The following is an 18,579-nucleotide window of genomic DNA, read 5'->3' on the forward strand; positions in this document are numbered from 1 at the left end:
AGTGTATCCTAACTATTCAACTGCCACAGATGTTGGTCTTGGCAACTGGTTGTTCTGGGGTTGCAACCAAATCAGATTGAAAATGAAAGGCGCCGCCAAAGCAAAAACTTATTGGAACATTCATTGGCCCTTGACCGGAATGGTCAAGATCTTTGACAAATCATGGCCAGAAACCGCTCCTCACCGTCCATACGTTGCTTTCCAATATGCACACCCGCTTACTGAGACTTGTTTAGAAGAAAAAAAAGGCATGGTGTCACTCGTGCCGCTGCCTTTTCACAATATCCCCAATACAGCTGTTGTACTACTGGAAGCAGCCTGACCGAGCTTTACAGACAGCTCATCAAGGATTCAAAGGATGGCCCGTCCTCAATCAAGTGGAGTGTGATTGATTGTTGGCCAACTCATCCTGGGCTGATTGAGGTATGTACACCGGCTCAGCTTGGGCATTCTACTTGCGCCTGATCATCTTATACATCTTTCTTGCTGTTCAGGCTTTTGCAACACATGTCAAACAAGCTCTGGAATCATACAAAAGGCCATCCTCCTATTTTCTGCTCATTCCTTGCCCATGTCGGTGGTCAATCGCGGCAACACCTATCCTTTGGAAGTGGCGGCAACAGTTCATGTCGTGATGGAGCGCTTAAATCATCAAAATCCATATCAATTGGTTTGGCAGAGTCAAGTCCGCCCTTCAGCCTGGTTAGGTCTCCAAACTTCGGATGCTTTGGAAGGATACACAAAGAAAGGAGTCAATGACATGCTCTTAATACCAATTGCATTTACTTTGGATTGTATCATGAAGACTTTGTTTGAATTGGACCTCAAATACATTGAAGAGGCTAAAGAGGTGCGGATAACTTGTTTTTCTTATGAAGGCAGTTGCTTGAAATTAAATTTTCTTTGCTTTCAGACAGGGCTGACAGGAGTCAAAAGAGTTGAGTCAATCAATGCAGACCCCATTTTTGTCAGAGCGTTGGCTGATATTGTAGCAGAACATTTGAAAACTTCTGATATTTCGCCAACAAGCACTCAGATGACCCTTTGTTGCCCCGGTTGCATCAATAGGACTTGCCTCAAATCCAAACAGTATTTTTCTCAGCAAGAAATATCATAGATTCCAAGCTTAAAAATATATCCAATTCTGCTTTGGAAAAAAAAAAAAACAATTGAGAACATGCACAAAAAAACCACACCTCTCCATTGCTGATCTTTGATCACTTCAGTTTGCTTGTCTCAGCATCATCTAACTTACAAAACAGAAGATAGAATATTCCTGACGTTGAAATAATTTAGCTATGTAGTCGCAAGCATCAAGGAAAACTGCAATTACATGAAAATGAAACCCCATTTTGCTTAGTCTGGCAACCAGTTGGCAACCACCGGTAATTATTGTCCAGTGCGTAATTAGGTAAAACAAGCCCCTTGTTTCTGAGTGACGCGGGTGAAACACCGCCGGGCACCTCTTGCGGAGCGAGCGCGAGTTGGCGGATTGCTTGGGGTTAATTTTCAACCTATTTTTTTAAGGAACATTTACCTGCGGCGTGTGGGGGGCTTGGATCCCACTTAGCTCTTGCGTTTCCTTGACTGATCACATTAGAAGCAGGGAGGGAAAGCAGAGATAGCATGCGAGTATCACTTGGAAAAAACAACCCCATGCATGTATGTCCATTCCTTGCAACTGCTGTGACTAAGGCCCCAATTATAAACACTTTTTTGAGATATTTTTGAAAAGTTTTTGAACTTGCCCAAAAAAGAAATTGAACTTTTTTTTGAAATCTTTTTAATTTCAAAAATACTGCAGATGCACTCAAATACACCCAGGAGGTGTGTTTGAACCAACACTGGGTAGCTACTTTGCCAGTAAGGGTAACATATCGGCAACATATTGATTTTTTGTGTGTTACTCACATTGTTACTGGTAAAGGTTTCCTGTTGCCGTTAGGGCTTTTGGCTCCATTTTTTATTCATGTCTTGATACGTCGTTGTGGGATTTCAATGTAAAAGAAAAAAAATCAATATGGTAACAGGCCAAAGAACAAGCTATGTATGTAAGAGTGAGGCAAAATCATGCAGGCGCTTTTTTCTTTGGACCTGGCACCAAAGATTTTAAAACTTTGCCGGCCTCCTCAAAATCACCAGTGAGAGGGACCTGCTCCCTTATTTATTGTCCACTAGAGCACAAAGCGGCTTTGCCACTGTAGGATTTCACAGCCCAGAAGAGACCCCCGCCCCCCGCCCGCCTGCATGGAACATCCTTGTACCTTTGTCCTAGAGTCCCCCCCCCCCTCCCCCAACTGGCACTTTTCCCCCTTCCATCCCCCCCCCCCCCCCCACACCTGCAATAAAAATCATCTCACACCATGAATCGCCTTTTTTTAATGGACACACTGCACAGTTTCAACAACACCTCCCAGAACCCGTTAGTGTTACAGCTTTGCAAATTCCACGCCACGCTCAACTTAACCCCAGGGGGTTAAATTTGATACTACATAGCCAAAAATACAACATTCAAATATAAATATCTGTCTAGTGCCATGGCGACACCTAGCCACTGCGAACATCCCAAGATACACCTGCCAAATGCACTATTGCACTTGCGTGTTCTCACCAATTTGTCCAGGCATCCTACCTCCGCCAACAGCTTCCAACATTTACCCTCCCCGCATTCTCCGCACAAGCTGAGCTCATCACACGGTGAAGAATTTAGTGACAAATCATGTGTTGCGACACCCAGACAAGTTTGTTGGGGTTGCATCCGCAGTTACTGTGCAGCTTGCGCAGTGAATGCGCGTGAATTTGTCTGGGTGTCGCACGGAAAAATGCAACACTTAACTCTTCACCGTGTCATCTTGACAAAACTCTCCATCCTTTGTGCTTAGTCTGGCATTAAGTGTCAAGCGCTGCTACTTGGGGTGAGGAGAAGCACGTGGTTGTGAGTGTTTGGATGAGGTGGGTGCTATTTTTTTTCGCCCTCAATTAACTTGAGGCATCAAAAAACCAAACAAATCCCCATTGTTCTACTCATATTTACTTGAACAATCAAAAACTACGGCTGATCGCCACCCAAGGCGTTCACGCCATTCAATAAGGACTGGGAAACGTGCAAGCGCTGGTTCAGTAAAGCCGCACAGGTGGGCTACGTTTGCCCAGCTCTTGAATATTTTTAAGCCTCTGCCGTACCGCAAAGTCACCCCAGGAAGTCCCACTCACGGCCATATTAATATGCCTGCTACAAATTACTTCCCTTTTCCCTTCCTTGCAACATGATCACATGATCCTAAGGGCCCTTCACCTTTTAAGTGCAACTTGAGAGTGTCAAATAATGTGGTCAGCTGAGCGCGCAGGATACCCAAAACTTCATTGTCCTTATGTTGGGAATAGCCTTCAGATGAAATTTCAAGGTGAATTTAACAACTCGTTGAACAGCAACTTTTAAATGTAGGCTGCCCAAAAAAAAATGCATTCATTCATAATTGGAGCAGGCTGTGATAAACCCCAGCTTGTCCACTTTGTAATTTCTGAAGCTTTGCCCGGCTCCTCAAAGCATAATGATAAGAAGTGGTTGATTTGTCAAGCAATATACTAACACAAAAACAATAAACATACAAGTCAAACACCTCAAAACTTGGCTTAGAGAAAGGAGGAAACATGATCACCATAACAATTGCACCAATTTCCATAACACAAAACAGCCCTGGAGTTGTGTTAATTGTGTCATGGTTGTTGTTGAGCAGAACTGGAATCTGACCTGAGATAGTTCTCAACAGTTAGCTTATTTAAAAACCAGCAACTTTTCTTTGCTTACCGTTTGGATTCATACTCAAAAATTCCTTGCTCTTTTGCTTTCCCTCCCTTGCATTGAATAAGTAATGAATGAGATGAAAGTTGTAATGCAATTGCAACCTGAGTTCCTCAACAAAAATTTGGACTTCTTGGCACTTTGGGGTGTTCATCGTCAGCAGTATCAGGAGCCTCAAGCCTTTAGGGGGTCAATATGACTCACCAGTAGAGGCAACATGTGGAAGCGGTCAAATTCCGCACTCATATAGGGCCTAGATCTTGGTAGGGAACCGGAGCGCAGCAAGGTCCTGTGGTCCATGGGATCAGCCCTAGTGACAGGCCTTGGAACACGCTGGATGGTCTGCCTTCCTTCCTGTGAGAAGGAGAAAGCCACAGGAAGACTGGGTGACTCCCACCCCTCCTTCCGACGCCCACGCGAGGCTTTTTCCTATCCAGAAGAAGTCCGCCACGGGTAGGCTAGGGAACAAGTCCATAGCCTTCCCCTGGCGCCGCCGCCACGTGCACAAGGGTAACCTGGATACCGCTCCAGTTACACGTGTCAGCTCAGTGTGTACCAAGGTCTAGCCCCGATGAGGAAAGGCTCTGGACAGCTTATAAACTGTTGGTTCTCCGCCTGAGTTTGCTCCCCAGCTCCAACACTGGGTAATTACGTTACCCTACGTTATCCATGTTATCTCAGTAACGTAATGGTTTCAGTTGCCACCCAGCTAATTTACTGCTATCCTTAATTTGTGATTTCCTGACGCGCTCGTAACATAATTGTGTGCATGTTTCTTTTGCATCCTGAAAAAGATAATGTAATGATAATTTTCCAGGATAGTGTGTTATTGCTGTGAAGTAGATGCTGTACGGTGCTCCGCTCCTGGATAATATGCTTATATAGCACTTCACCCCTGGATAATGTGTTATCTCAATTCCCAGGGGTGAAACAGCCCTAACCCAATGATAGTTTTCACAAGCTCTAGCACCTACAGTAATTGTATTGGTCCAGGGGCAACAGTTTGCCTTCAAAAAAATCTCAGCCACATCCTTAGTCACAAATCTTTGTGCTTATCTGGAAACTCCTGCGCTGTTGAGAGATTATTCTTGGCAGCGTCAGATGTTTGTAGCAGTCGCTGTGGGAGCCTACTCCCCTCGACCATGGCGCACTGTGTTAGTAGCCTGATGTGGCTTGACAACAATATCCTTTTGACTGGGGAATTTGTGGAGGCTGGGAAGGCATTGAAGGTGATCCTCCCCTCAAAAACAATAATAATATTTATTTTTAACTACATTATCCATCATATGACGAGTAATTTAATCTGTCCCTGCACTTCAGTAACGTAACGGCGGGCAAAAAATCCCCTCCCACCGACATGATAACGTAATTTAAACAAAAAAATAGTGCAAATGGTAACATAACCTAAAAATTGTCCATTACAGATAACATTAACAATAATGGTCAAAAAAATTGTTACGTTACCATAACGCTACCATTACTGGTAGTGTAATTACCCAGTGTTGCCAGCTCCAGCCTTCCGCTGTAAGACTAAAAAGTGGTTGTGAAACCATTTTGCTGAATGGAGAAGGGGATGATGGAGGTGCAAACTCTGCCCTTCTATACTATCAGATAACAAGACCCACCAAGCTAAGCTTGGCAAGTTTTAATCAAGTGATAAGTCTGGTCTAGTTCCAGATGAAGTTGTTCAATGACAGGTATGTGAGAGTTGAGAGTGATTTCAGTAGTTATTTGCAAATATAAGGGTTGTAGTGATGTGTGGTGGTGATGGTAAGTGTGAAGAGTGGTATGTAAATAACTGGGGAATACTGAGCTGAGGGAAAAACAACTGGGGGGGAGAGAGCTCCTTATATAGACAAATGTGAGGGATTTTAGCTACAAGGGGGACCCTGGATGAGGGATTTTAGCTGGTGGGCTGCGTACAAGTGGTGTCAGAAGATGCTAAATACAGGCAAAAAGTGGGGTGAGAAATGAAAGATGATGTCATACTAATGCAAGGACCACATAAACAAAGCGGGGAAATGTCAAATACAGGGGTACCTCATGCAAGGGGTGCATGAGTGGTGTCAGAATAATGCAAGGAGTACAGAAATGGGGTCAGAAGACTGCATGCAGCTGCAAAGGGTGCATAAATGAGGCAGGGACATGTCAAATACAGAAGAAATGGGGTTGGTCCCCTGCATATGCAGTGGAGATGAGAGGGATAGAAAAGATTATGTGTTTGGCTGGGGCTGAGTATGCGTATACCTGGGAAAGGTGACTTGAGGGGTGTGACAGGTTAATGACTGAGGCTGGCCGTGTCCAAGAGGGTCCAAGAGGGTGTAACTTCCAATCCTGCGGGGTTCCAGTGACGCTTCCAGTGGTGACTAGGGGTAAAATTGGCCGTAGAATCCATTTGTGAGGTCTATTTGGTGGTATCTTGAGGCCTAGGGTGAGTAAATATATGTATGAGGAAAAACTTTTGATTTTTCACTTTTCTGTCTACCACATCCTCCCCCAACTTATTGTCTGTCCCCAGACAATTCCACCGGAAAAGTGCGTATCTTGACTTCTGGAGGCTTGAGGCTTGAGTGTTTACTGAGTGATATGAGGAATCTTTGGGAGATGGGCCTTTGGACGTCTTCTGGGTGTGGTGACTGAAAGGCTTAGCGGGGTCAAATTTGGTCAAAAAAATTGATTTTTGTCAATTTTATGATTTTTCTTGACAGGGAAATTATGACGGTTCTGGAAGTCAAAGTGCTGCGCGCAGTCCGCAGCTGCGCAGCTGCGCGGCCGCGCAGTACCGCAGTAGTTGATGTTGAGCTGCTGTAGTTGCCGCCGCAGTCGCATCAGCGCTTGGTAGGGTGCGCGCCTGGAGCCGCGAGGTTCGGTGATCAAGTGTTGATACGGGACCCGTTGGTCCGGTCCTGGTGCTTAAGCTTGGTCGGGCCTTGGGCGCGGGTGTTCTGCGCTCACGCCTGCCCGTGTGTGTGTCTGGGCTCGCCCTGGGGTATGTATGTATGTCGCCCATACCCCCTGGAGGGTATGGATAAATCCTTCAATCTTCCGACCTCTTCCAATGCCACCGACCTCGACCAACCCAAATCCTTGTCTGCAGCCTTATAACGCCACCGAAGCCACCGTCTCCTCCTGGCGAGCTGGTTGCTGCTTCGTTTTTGGGGTCCGTTTTGTTCCAGTAAGTTGTAGCCCGTGTGGGCCAGTGCTTGTTTGTTGAAGCTGTCAGAATCCGACGCCGTCGACGCCGTCGTTTGACTTGGCGAGTCGTGTGCTTGCCCGAAATCTGATCAGTTCGGGCCGATCTTGTTTGACAATGCAGCTGTCAGATCTTGCCTCGCCGCCACTAGCGCCGTCGTTTGGGCTGGCAATCCTTGTGCTTGCCCCGCAAACCGTTCAATTTGGCCTGATCTGAAGTCAATCCTCGTACGATGTCGTTCACCGTGCGTCTTGCTGCTTTTCTGTGTTGGATCATTCAAGTAGGTGGTTTCCTTGATTGGGCTGGAAAGTTATAAACGAGGCCTCTTCCCAGTGCCTCTCCTCTCCTCACTCGCTCCTTATCCCACCAGTACCATACTATCCTTGTGCTAACTAAAAGCTTGCTTCTTCGTTATGTCTGATCGTCCTACTATGTGCCGACTCCATATCCTATTTAAATCTCTGAATCATGAAACAAAACTTCAAGGGTTTCCCCTACATATAGCCAAAAGTTACAAAAAAACAGATTAAAACATCAAGGGTTCTCCCTAAAAGTAGACAAATACAACAAAAATAATCATGGGTTTTCCCCTTTTTGCCAACAGAGAAAAAAAAAACAAGAAGGCACACAACAAACATATAAAAGCACAATATAAAAGCAACACAGAGCATGCCACCTAACATCAGCAAGCTGATGCACCGTGGCCCACCATCCATCCCTGTCTAGCAGGGTTAAAAAATGGTGAGAGGATGACCCCCAGCGCGCCGCATTGAAGGCATTATGCAAAGGGGGGCCAACGAGTTTAGCCCCTCAAACTGCGCAAGTGCAACAGCGGAGGGGGCAAGGACGAACCGCACGCTGGAATTACAGCGGCAGAGGACACCCTGGGGAACAATCACACCCAAGATGACCGTCTTATATACCATCATCCAACCCAATCCACCAGCAGTCTTGCACTGTCCCCTACACTATTGCCTTGGCAGCAACAATCACCGCCACGCCGCTACAGCTAACTGCAGCCTCAACCCTTCTCAACCTACGACCGAGTGGCACTGACTGTGTATGTAAGCTGTACCTCAATCCACATGGCTGTTGCCCTCACTCCCTTTTTCCTGCCCCAGTCCCACCTGGACCTTCCCCAGAGCACCCGCGACACCAAACTCCACCCTTCCAAAGCCCTTGCCTACCGACCCCAATTTCCACCCCAACACCGCGCTCCGATGCCTGCCCCAAGCCGTCCAAGCTGCCCGTCACACACACCACCTAATGCTACTCCGTCTTATCTACACCCTCCTCACCCTGCCATTGCACACCCTCCAGCTCCGGATCATATCCGCCGGCTGCCCATCGGCGCCACCCTGTGGCTCCGCGGCCAGCAGACAGACTGTCTCTTGCTCGCCAGCCTCAGTTACATGCTCGTCTTTGACGCCCTTGGCTCCGAACATGCCCTCCTCTTCGACCCCCGTCCGGACGACGGGTTGGACCGGCTCCGGGATGCCCTGTGCACTAAGGACGGCGGCTCCACGGCCATCCGCTTTCCCCTTCGGGTACGTCCCCTCCCTCCATCTCTCTGCTTTCCTGTGAGCCGGCACTTCCTGCTAATTACTCGAATGTCAGCTGGAAATTGACCGCCTGCGCACAGCACTGCCATGGCAAAAATTGAGCAAGCAGTGAACCTCAAGGTGAGTAGCTGTTCGCTCCACATCGCAGTTATTGTTGGTTCTCTAATCTGATCTTCCCATCATTTGTTTCCCATTCAATTTTCATTTAAACAACACCGCAACCGCTGCGCTGCCACAGCGGGAAGAGTAGCGAAAGCGCAGCGGTTTTGGACCCGCTTCGCTAAAGCTTTTGGCAGCGGGTGAACCGCTGCGCTTTTCGCTAATTGATACGGGAGGAAAGAAAAACAGATTTCAGCGCGCTTTTTCAGCGGCGCGCAGCGGGTCTTCCGCTGCGCTAACCGCTGAAAAAGCGCAAAATCGCTGCGCTATGCGCTGAAAAGCGGCAAACTCGCTGAAAAGCGCGCTGAGCGCTGAAAAGCAGTGAATTTACCTGAAATTCTGATAATCCTGCCCACAAACCAGTTGAGGTTTGTTTTTGTGCATCTTTTTTCTCCGCTCTCATCGCTATTTGCAGCAAAAAGCGGCTCAGCGGGCAAAAGCGCCGCAGCGCTCTGTGCTAGAACCGCTTTCTGCAGCGAAAAGCTGCTAAAAGCGAAGAAAAGCGCTCCCAGCCGCTGTGCCGCTTTCGCTGCGCTATTTTGTAGCGAAAGCGGAAAAAAATCGCTGCGCTATTTAACAATGGAAATCCGTGCAGCGGGATTTTCGCTTCGCTGACGCTGAAAACAGCGTCTAGCCGCTGACGCTTTCGCTTTTTGGCGCCAGGAAAAGCGGATGGCCGCTGCGCTTCGCTATTTTGGCGCTTTTATCAGCGAAGCGCAGCGGTTGCGGTGTTGATTTAAAGCCTGAAAGCCCAAGCCAAGGAGATCTTCCCCGGAACCCACAAGAACTACGCTCTTTGGTATTCCCTAGGGACTCCGTGACTCCGAGAAGAACACACTCAGTACAACTGAGCCAAACTGTTGGTTGGCCCGAGTTCAAACCCTTAGGAACAACCAGGTCACCAGGTGCAGCCTGTTCTCCGCAATAGATTGCTGCTGTACAAACAAGCCGGTGGGGTCTGGCCCCTGGGAATGATTCCCCGGCGGGGGGCAGCTCGGAGCATGTCCCGACAACGGAGGTGCCTACAGAGCCTGAGCTCGGAATACAACAGCATACAGCCCGACCCGAATCCTCCCAATGGGGTATGTGTATGACTGTATTTATCTGTCCAGGCCCTGAAACCTGGGGAAAATATCATTTTTGTATGGTTATTTCTTTAGCTCACAGCAGAGTGCTCGAAACTTTGCTTTGGGTTTGTGGAGAAGGAAAAAGTGGCGAAAAGGATCGCGCTGCAGGTGTCTGTACACCCTGGTCATACATTCTTACCGGTGCTTCCCCAGTCCCGTGATCACTGTCTAGAAATAGTCACCACTCAACAAATTTGAGGGTTTCAGTCGGTGCCTCAATACCATTTCTGACTCTTGCCATGTATCAAAACAAATTTTGCTCTTGCTTCTCAATGATGCAAAGGATGCCGGTCCGGTTCTTACATGTGCACAGTCTTGTACTACTTGCCTTTATTTCCTTCCTACTCTCCAACATTCATTAACCCACCTCCTTCATGTGTATGTACCAAAACGAGATACTCAGAAACTCCAAAGCTTGTTCCCGTCTCACTCTTTCCCCGAGTCTGCCACAATCATTGAGGCCACCAGAATTGAACCCAGGGTGTTACTTGCGAGCGCGATTGCCAACATGGATAGGTTAGCGTGTTTCACAAGTTAACATGTACACAAACTGCTCTCAATGGCCTTGATCCCCCGTCTTTATCCAGAAATATCCATGGGTTTTAACCCATGGTTTGGCTGAAACCCATGTCGCTCCCAAATTGTTGTCCAAGATCCCCTACTACAACGCCTGGGATGCAACCAAGGCATTGAAAGTCAATTTGGGTAAACATTACTCTTCCTCAGACAAGAATTATTGGTACAGCCTCTGGAAATGCTTCAGACAATGTTGCGTAAGTGGAATAAGTTTCTTAGAAGATGTGGTTATCATTATCAAAACTGACTGCTGAGGCTTTTGAAGTTTGTCAAAGACGGAGGTGATGCTGGAATCCTCATTGATGTTTTGGTTGCCAGCAAAATCTACTCTGCAAATGATCTCCTTCCCACAACCACCCAAGTGTAAGCCCAGGCAATCAAAAAAAAAAATTGCCAAGGGTTTTGCATTTTCCCCCAAACCCATTGGGTGACTCTAGAATTTCTCTTCTTGTAAATGACATGTGTCCTGCTGCATCTAGCAGTGGTATGCAATGTACAGAATCCAGAATCATTGATATGAGACTCTGATTGCAAGGAAAGCTTGGGCTATCCTGGAAATCAAAACAATCTGTGTCTTTGACCTATCTAAATGTTTGCCTTGAATTTTTCTATGAAGATTTTTTAAGGGTTCTGTGAAATCAGAATTGATTCTTGAACAAAATATCATGAAATTAAAATGCTCATAGATCTTCAAAGGGTGCAGAAGTAGATCTTTAAAGTTTGTAGAATGACCTGCTCCACATTTCCTGGAAAAATGTTTGGAGTTGAGTTGTCCAAGAAAAATTTGTCTTGTGGTATTTATTGGCTCCCTGGAAATCAAAAATTGATTATATAAACTGCCGCCACTGAGGAAAAGAGTCGAGCTGGGAATTTGGGATCTGCAGCGGCGCAGCCGCCTTGGCCTCTAGTCCTATTTAAACAGAGCATCCACCGCTGGGCCACGTCCCGAGTATGTCTCTTTATCAGTGGCTACTAGTTTTTGTCTTCCATTGCCGGCCGTTGACGTCCGGTCTCTAATCTTCTTGGATTCATTGGAGTCAAGCCCAGCTCAATGCCATCGATTGATCCGCGGATTCGAGAGCCTGTCGTGCTCGTCGTGTCTGCACTAAGCTCCGGATACTAATCAATCCGTCCGCCATTTTGGCCCTGTCTGAGTTCAATCACCTATGTTGTTGGTGGTGAGCTGGGTGTTGGTAAAGGAGTCCAGCGCTGTTGTTTGGGTGTAAGAAATTTCTGTCCTTTGATTTCTGAGAGTGATTGAGATGTAGTGATAATCCGGGTCTAGCCATTGTAAAGAGCCTTTGCTCTAAAAAAAAATCAAAAAAATCCAAGACGCAATTGAAAGCCCCTCCCCCAACTTAGCAGGTTGTCCTCAACCTTGAAGAAAGTGAGTTGAGAGTATAAGTCAAGAAAAAAAAGGGAGTAAAAAAGAGTGTGAGTTCTGAAGGAGTGAATTTGAGTTGGAATTTGTGAGTGAATTGATCTGAATGATGGAGGATGATAATAAAATAGAAAACAAGTGAAGGGAGGAAGGTGGGAAAAGAATGACTATGGAAAAAGAGTGAGTTCCTCCCCCAACTTGAAAAAAATGACTAATATGATAGATTATTTTTGTTGTTGTTTAAGCAGTTTAGTCTCATGCCTAGAAGGTAGATTTTGTTTGATGGGTTATTTTTTATAGATTTATTGAAGAGATTTTGAGTGGGGGGTAAGTAAGATTTTTGATAGTGATGGAGGGAGGACAGTAATGAAAGAGTAAGTCGTGAAAGAATGTGGGCTCCTCCCACAACTTGAAAGATTTAAGCACCAAGATTTTGAGAATTTAGAGCTGATATCCAGTTTTGATAATTTTACGGGGTTACTAAACGTACCCGGTTTTTCCGCGTTTGTACCCGGTTTTTGCGTACCCCCTTTTCCGCGTGCGCACCCGGTTTTTTTCTACTCATTTCCACGCAACGCAGGTAATATCAAAATCCAAGTTTATTAAAGACACAGATTTGCCTGAATTTCAAAAAAAAAAAGCATGGGTTCCCCCTACAACTTTAAAGAAGTGAGAAAAAAAAATCATGGGTTCCCCCAAATTATAAACAGAGAAAGCAACAACCGCAACTATTAACTCAAATAGCCTTCCAACATCAGCAAAAGTGCTGTGCCACAGGCTCAGCCCCCAGCCCGCGTCAAGCGCACGGGTCAAAAGGACTGGACGTGAAGGCCCCCGGCCCTCAGCAAAGGCTGGAGACCAGTGGGGGGCCCACTCTTTGCCCTTCAAACTGCGCACTTGCAGCAGCGGAAGGGTTGAGGGAGATGGATAGCTGGAAGTGCAGCATCTCCAATCGCCCTGGGGGACATCGAAAAACAACTGGTGCCTTTTAAGCAATTGACCATCCACCCACGCCTCCCGTCAAATCACCCTTGAACTCCATATGTACATACCTGCAACTATGGACCACAATGTAAGGGTTCCGTGAACCCTCACTGGAAGGATCGGTGGGACAGAGGGCCAAAGGCCAGAAGTCTATAAAAAAGAATGTAATTTCCTGAGATCGGCCGATGAAAGGAGGAGAAGGGTGAAGACCAGCTTGGGGAAGAAGAGAAAGTGAGAGAAGTCAAGTACAACAACTTAAATAGAAATCCAACTACGTAAATGAATATGCATATGTGAATCTAACTTAGTTCTGTCTCAGTAAGGGTGAAACCCTTACAGTCTCCCCTCCTATAAAAAAAGGGGAAGGAAAAGAAGGAGAAATCAACCGAGTTACACCAGCTATAAATCAATAAAACTTCATCTTAAGAGTGATCTGATTTCTTCAATTCCACCCCGAGTCCACCGTGCTCTCAACCTGAAGGATCATCCGTTCGCAAAGGATTTGTTCAAGGGTCAATACCGAGGAACCGAGAATCGTTTGTCAAGTCGAAGGGATATCCATGTTGAGATTCGCTTGCAAGGTGGTGGGTGGAGGATGTTGATATCAAAACTGTCAAGAATAGTTTAACTTGAGGAAGGCTGGGTAGGGGGAGTGTTCTGAAAAAATGCAGGGAGGAGTGAGGAAGAGAGGAGAGCGGCGAAGCTGGTGGCGATGATGAGGGGATAGAGGTAATGGTGAGGGTCTAGAGACAAGTATGGTCAGACGGAAGAGGCGAGGGCGGAAAGCGACTACGATGAGGCTGAGGCAACGATAATTAGCCGGAGGCGATGGAGTCGAAAGAGGAGGCAAGGGCAGCACGCAAGGCGCAGAACCTTGTGGGGACGACGAGGGTGGTGACCGGATGTGGAGGATGGTGTGAGCTGGTGTGCCTGTCGGAGACACTCCTGGCTAAGGAGATGGTGGCATGTGAGGGCGAGATCGAGGGCTAAGAGAGAGGAGATCGAGGGCTGAGGAAGTCGTTGTAAGCTGCGATCAGGACTACGATTTTGCTGAGGTGATCAAGGGGTCGGTGGGGCTGGCGAGGCAATGGGGAGAGAGTGAGGGTGATGGGTGTCGGCAAGGGATCGATAGTGCCGAGTGCACTATGTAGCTAAGGGAGATAGACCTGTGTGGCCTATGTGACGAGGACGATAGACCCGTGTGGTCTATGAGAACGTGGTCGTGCGAGGGAGGCAATAGATCCGAACGATCTATGGAGGTTTTGAGGAGGACGAGGAGGGACCGGCGGAGGAGGCGGCGGAGGAGAGCAAGTCGCAGGAGGCGTCAGAGGTTGAGGACCTTCCGCAGCTCTCGGGTTGTCCGGGGTGTGGAGTCTTTCTTCTCAGAGGGACCCCATTGACCCCTCTGAAGAAGAAAGGACGGGTTTGAGGCGAGTTGGTGACCTTTGGGTTGTTGGTCCTTTGGGATCGAGACAAGAGAGCAGAGAGGCCAGTGATCGATTTGTTGTCTGGTCCTTTGGAGGAAAACGTGTCAAGGCTGGCAAGGGAGCGATGTGGCCACCACAAGGCGAGGTTGAGGCTGGCCAGAAGTTGATGTCGGCGGCGGAAGAAAGAGGAGCAGCGGGGCGGGGAAAGGGAAGAGCAGGGTCTGGTGCCGATGGACGTGTGCGGGGGGGGCGTCGCCGGCAGGACTGAGGAAGAAGCTAGTCGACAAGAGACTGCTGGTGTGGCGGGTCCAGGCGGTCTGTAGGGTATAGGAGTTCGTGGTGGTCCTGCGTGTCCGTCGAGGGCGCCGGGGAGCTCGGGGAGGTGACCACAAGCCAATGAAGGCTGGGCCAGGTCCTTCAGATCGGAGAGGAGATGCAGAGGGGGTTCGGCGTGACCAAGTGTTCTCAGAAGTGCTTCCCGGAGATCAAGGCTGTGCTTGGGCGGGTTGGAGCCTGTCGGGTGTCGTCAAAGTTGGAGGGCGAACAGGATGGAGGAGGCGAGGTCGGACAGTTGGCCGCTGATTGTTCCAGACCGTCCCGTCGAGATCACAGAGACTGATGGCAACGGAAGCCCAGGGAGGTTCTGGCTGCGAAAGCCGGCTGAAGAGGTCGCAACGAGTGTCTGGCGGAAAGCAAGTATCCAAGATGGCAAGATTTTGAGCAGACCGAGTGTCTGGAGTGGAAAAACTTTTTATAGAAAAAAAAAGTGTAAGGGTTCCGTGAACCCTCACTGGAAGGATCGGTGGGACGGAGGGCCAAAGGCCAGAAGTCTATAAAAAAAGAATGTAATTTCCTGAGATCGGCCGATGAAAGGAGGAGAAGGGTGAAGACCAGCTTGGGGAAGAAGAGAAAGTGAGAGAAGTCAAGTACAACAACTTAAATAGAAATCCAACTACGTAAATGAATATGCATATGTGAATCTAACTTAGTTCTGTCTCAGTAAGGGTGAAACCCTTACACACAACTCATCTCCACCATCGCGCTCGCCACGCCCCGTTGTCACAGTAACCGCCGGTCGACCCTTGTTTTGCCCGCTTGGCCCTTGCAACTCGGCAATCGCCTTCTTTGCTTGGGTCCCATTCCAATTAGGCTGCCTATTCCATCCACGAGGTGCGTCCGTTCCCCCCGAGGATACATCATCTAGCAACCTTCATGGCAGACAGTTATTCCAATTCACGGTGAGAATAACTCACCTCAGTTGCTGGGCTACTCAGAATTTAATCCTGTTTCAGCTCGCCAGCAGCTCACCGCTAAACTTCTCTTTACTCAATGTAGTGGCATCGCCCTTCGCATCCGTTGTCACTACCGCGCCTGGACCCTTCCGCCTTGGTACAACCAGCCGCCACCATTATCCCTAACTCAACTGGCCCAACCACACGCTCCCCCCATCATGCCCCCCTGCCCCGTCGCTCTATCAAGGTCAACAAATTGAATACAGCCAGCTCCTCAATATGGGTGTTATACCGCTGCCTTCTCGCGGCCCTTCTTGCCGACCAGCCTTTCTCCCACCTTCTTCTTGATTGCCACCCACAGCAACCTTGACTCTTAAATCTTGGCTCGCCCCTGCGTCAGCTTTGCAACTCTTCCGACCCCCAGCCGGTTCGCACCTCCAACCGTTCACCCATCTGAAACCTTGCCGCCGCCAAACACCCCCAATCACACCCCCGTTTCCAAGGCTCCGCACTCATGGATCACAGTAGTATGCCGGCATGGCCGCACCCCCAATGGACCACAATGGCATGTCCGGAATTTCGATGGAGCCAATGTCCCGACCTAAACCAGAACATAGTGGCATGGGAATGATGATGTAAGCAGCATTTTCTTTCCCTTTTGTCCCGCTCGCACATGCGTGAAGCCTCGATAGTGTCACGATAGGCTCATTTACTAACGGGTAAATCAATGGTTACAGGAACACGGTTTTCGTACCCGGTACACCCACTGTACCCCTGTGGTTTGACGGCTGAACGCCGTTCACCGGCGGGGCCACGTTCGGAGCCTGTTTCGGGTTATTTGTGCTGACGGTGGCCGTCAAGCTGTTGGGCGCCCTTAGGCTTCGTCACCAAGCTCATCTGGCGTGGTCGATGTCCAAATGGCACAACAGCGGGCTCACCACTCACCACACAATCGACAAGCCCAGCAACAACCCAACAACTCAAGCCAGCTCCTTCCGACCCACTTGACCCGCTGTCCCCTGGAGCGCCCAACGTGATGTGCCCTGCGGTATCCTGGCCGCTCTTCACGTCGGTCTCGAGTACTTTCTGATGGTGAGCTCGTCGGAGCGCCAGACCCTCCGACGACTTTGCAAACTTCTACTTTGAGAACCTCCCCTTCTAGCTTGACCGCGCGAGCGAGGAAGAGTCATTTGTAGACTCAAGGTTGGCCAGCACGGCGAAGCATCCCTGCGATCAGCCGCTAGGAGGCAACATACGTATCTCTCTTTCTCTACGCAGGAATGAAACCAGTTTTGACAAACATGGATTTCATGCATAAGAATCGTCAGGCAAGAGCGAAGCGATCAAGCCGCGGCCCGCAGGAGGTCATCGAGGCGCCCAACGTCTGGTCCAAGGCCGTCCCAGGGCGCAAGGATAAACTGGCAATTTCTACTCGGAAGCGGCATTGCAAACCTTCGCTATGAACTTTGCAATGGGCTGATTTCGATCGTGCCAAGCGCCCCAGAACGAGTCCTGTAACATCATCCGCCTCGCGCGGGTGTTCTTTTCATATGAACTTCGCGATTCTTGTCACACTCTATCTCCCCGAGCTCGACGACGACGACTTCTCCTCGTGCCAACGAATCCAAATATCTTTGAACAATCACCCCATCGCAATCTTTGATCTGGCCGACGACTTGTATCATGATTGGACAAGTTCGTCTCCCCTCCTCTGTTTCCTTGTTGTAGATGCTGACGGGAATGAAGGCTGTGATTTTGGAGTGTACCATGAAAATTCAACAAAGCGTATAGGTGTCAATCACCATATTGTACTCATTGCAATTGTTTTGTAATATTCCAAATGCATCAGAAATACTGTTCCACATATGTAATTATTCATTGCCCGCAAAAATGAATAACTATCACAGGTTGCCAAGTACTACAACTAGAAACAATTAATGTCTCACTGTGCAAAACTTGAGGGATGGAGCTGATACCAAGTCAGTGGAGGACTTCCTTTTGATCTGGAAACTCATATTTTTCCAGATTTTACAGAAAAATCTGGGCATTGGGAGTCTAGGTCCTACTCTAGATTTCCCTAGAATTCCCTGCAAAATGTGAAAAAATCTGGAATCCCAGATTCATGGGAAGTCCTTCAGTTTTATTGATCTGAAGTGTGTGTCATTCTTTCTTTAAAGGTTCTTTTGAGAAGGGGGCAGGTGAAACAATAGATGTAAAATTAAGTTACAACAGTTGAGTATATTGTTATGTACATCAATACACATATCTTGTCATTTTTAGGCTTTTTTCAATGTCTGAGGAAAAAGGGAGGCTGCAGGAGGCTGCGCCCTGCAGCGGCGAAGCCGCTTTGGCCTCTAGTTCATCTAAAATGATGAACAAAATTATCATGCAATCAGAATACCAAAAAAAACAATTTTAATTAAGGGGGTTACTAAACGTACCCGGTTTTTCCGCATTTGTACCCGGTTTTTGCGTACCCCCTTTTCCGTGTGCGTACCCGGTTTTTTTCTACTCATTTCTACGCAACGCAGGTAATATCAAAATTCATCTAAAATGATGAACAAAATTGTCATGCAATCAGAATACCAAAAAAAAACAATTTTAATTAATTAATTATTTTTTGCATACCCCCTTTTCTGGGGTATATACTTAGGGAATAACTTTTTTGTTACATGCCCCAGCCACACAAAAATTTCAGGGCATTTTTAATTTTGAATATTCTACATTCCCTGAAATTTTTAAGATTTTCAGGGAATGCGCGGTGGGCTTAGTAGGAAAATTCCCGCTAACTGAATAACTTTTTTGTTACATTTCCAAACAAGCTAAAAATTTCAGGAATATTTAAAATCTGTATAATCTCTGTGTCCTGAAATTTTCAGCAATGGGGTGGCATAAAAACATGAGATATAAGGGGTGTGCGGCAGTCTTAAGGGGAAAAATCCGGCTAATTGAATAGCTTTTTTGTTACATATCACAGCAGTCTAAACACTTGAGTTATATTTCAAATATGAATATCCTCTGTGACCTGACATTTTTAGCAATGTTGTGGCATCATAACCTGAGATGTAAGGGATGCGCGGTAGTCCTAATACCTACTACTGCGCACCCCATATAACTCATGTTCTGATGCCACAAC

At 47.6% G+C, this 18,579-nt stretch overlaps 1 protein-coding gene across 1 annotated transcript; it reads left to right on the forward strand.

Moving 5' to 3' along the window:
- Positions 1 to 8,080: 8,080 nt before the first annotated feature.
- Positions 8,081 to 16,235, forward strand: PtA15_8A103 (uncharacterized protein; the record flags this gene model as incomplete). Its single annotated transcript, XM_053171500.1, has 7 exons — positions 8,081 to 8,542; positions 10,497 to 10,616; positions 10,695 to 10,782; positions 15,277 to 15,449; positions 15,547 to 15,690; positions 15,972 to 16,078; positions 16,181 to 16,235. The coding sequence occupies 7 exons, from the start codon at positions 8,081 to 8,083 to the stop codon at positions 16,233 to 16,235; spliced, it is 1,149 nt and encodes a 382-aa protein (XP_053022757.1).
- Between the last annotated feature and the right edge of the window lie 2,344 nt (positions 16,236 to 18,579).

The sequence above is a fragment of the Puccinia triticina genome, chromosome 8A (assembly GCF_026914185.1).
Source record: "Puccinia triticina chromosome 8A, complete sequence".
Classification (NCBI taxonomy): Eukaryota; Fungi; Basidiomycota; class Pucciniomycetes; order Pucciniales; family Pucciniaceae; genus Puccinia; species Puccinia triticina.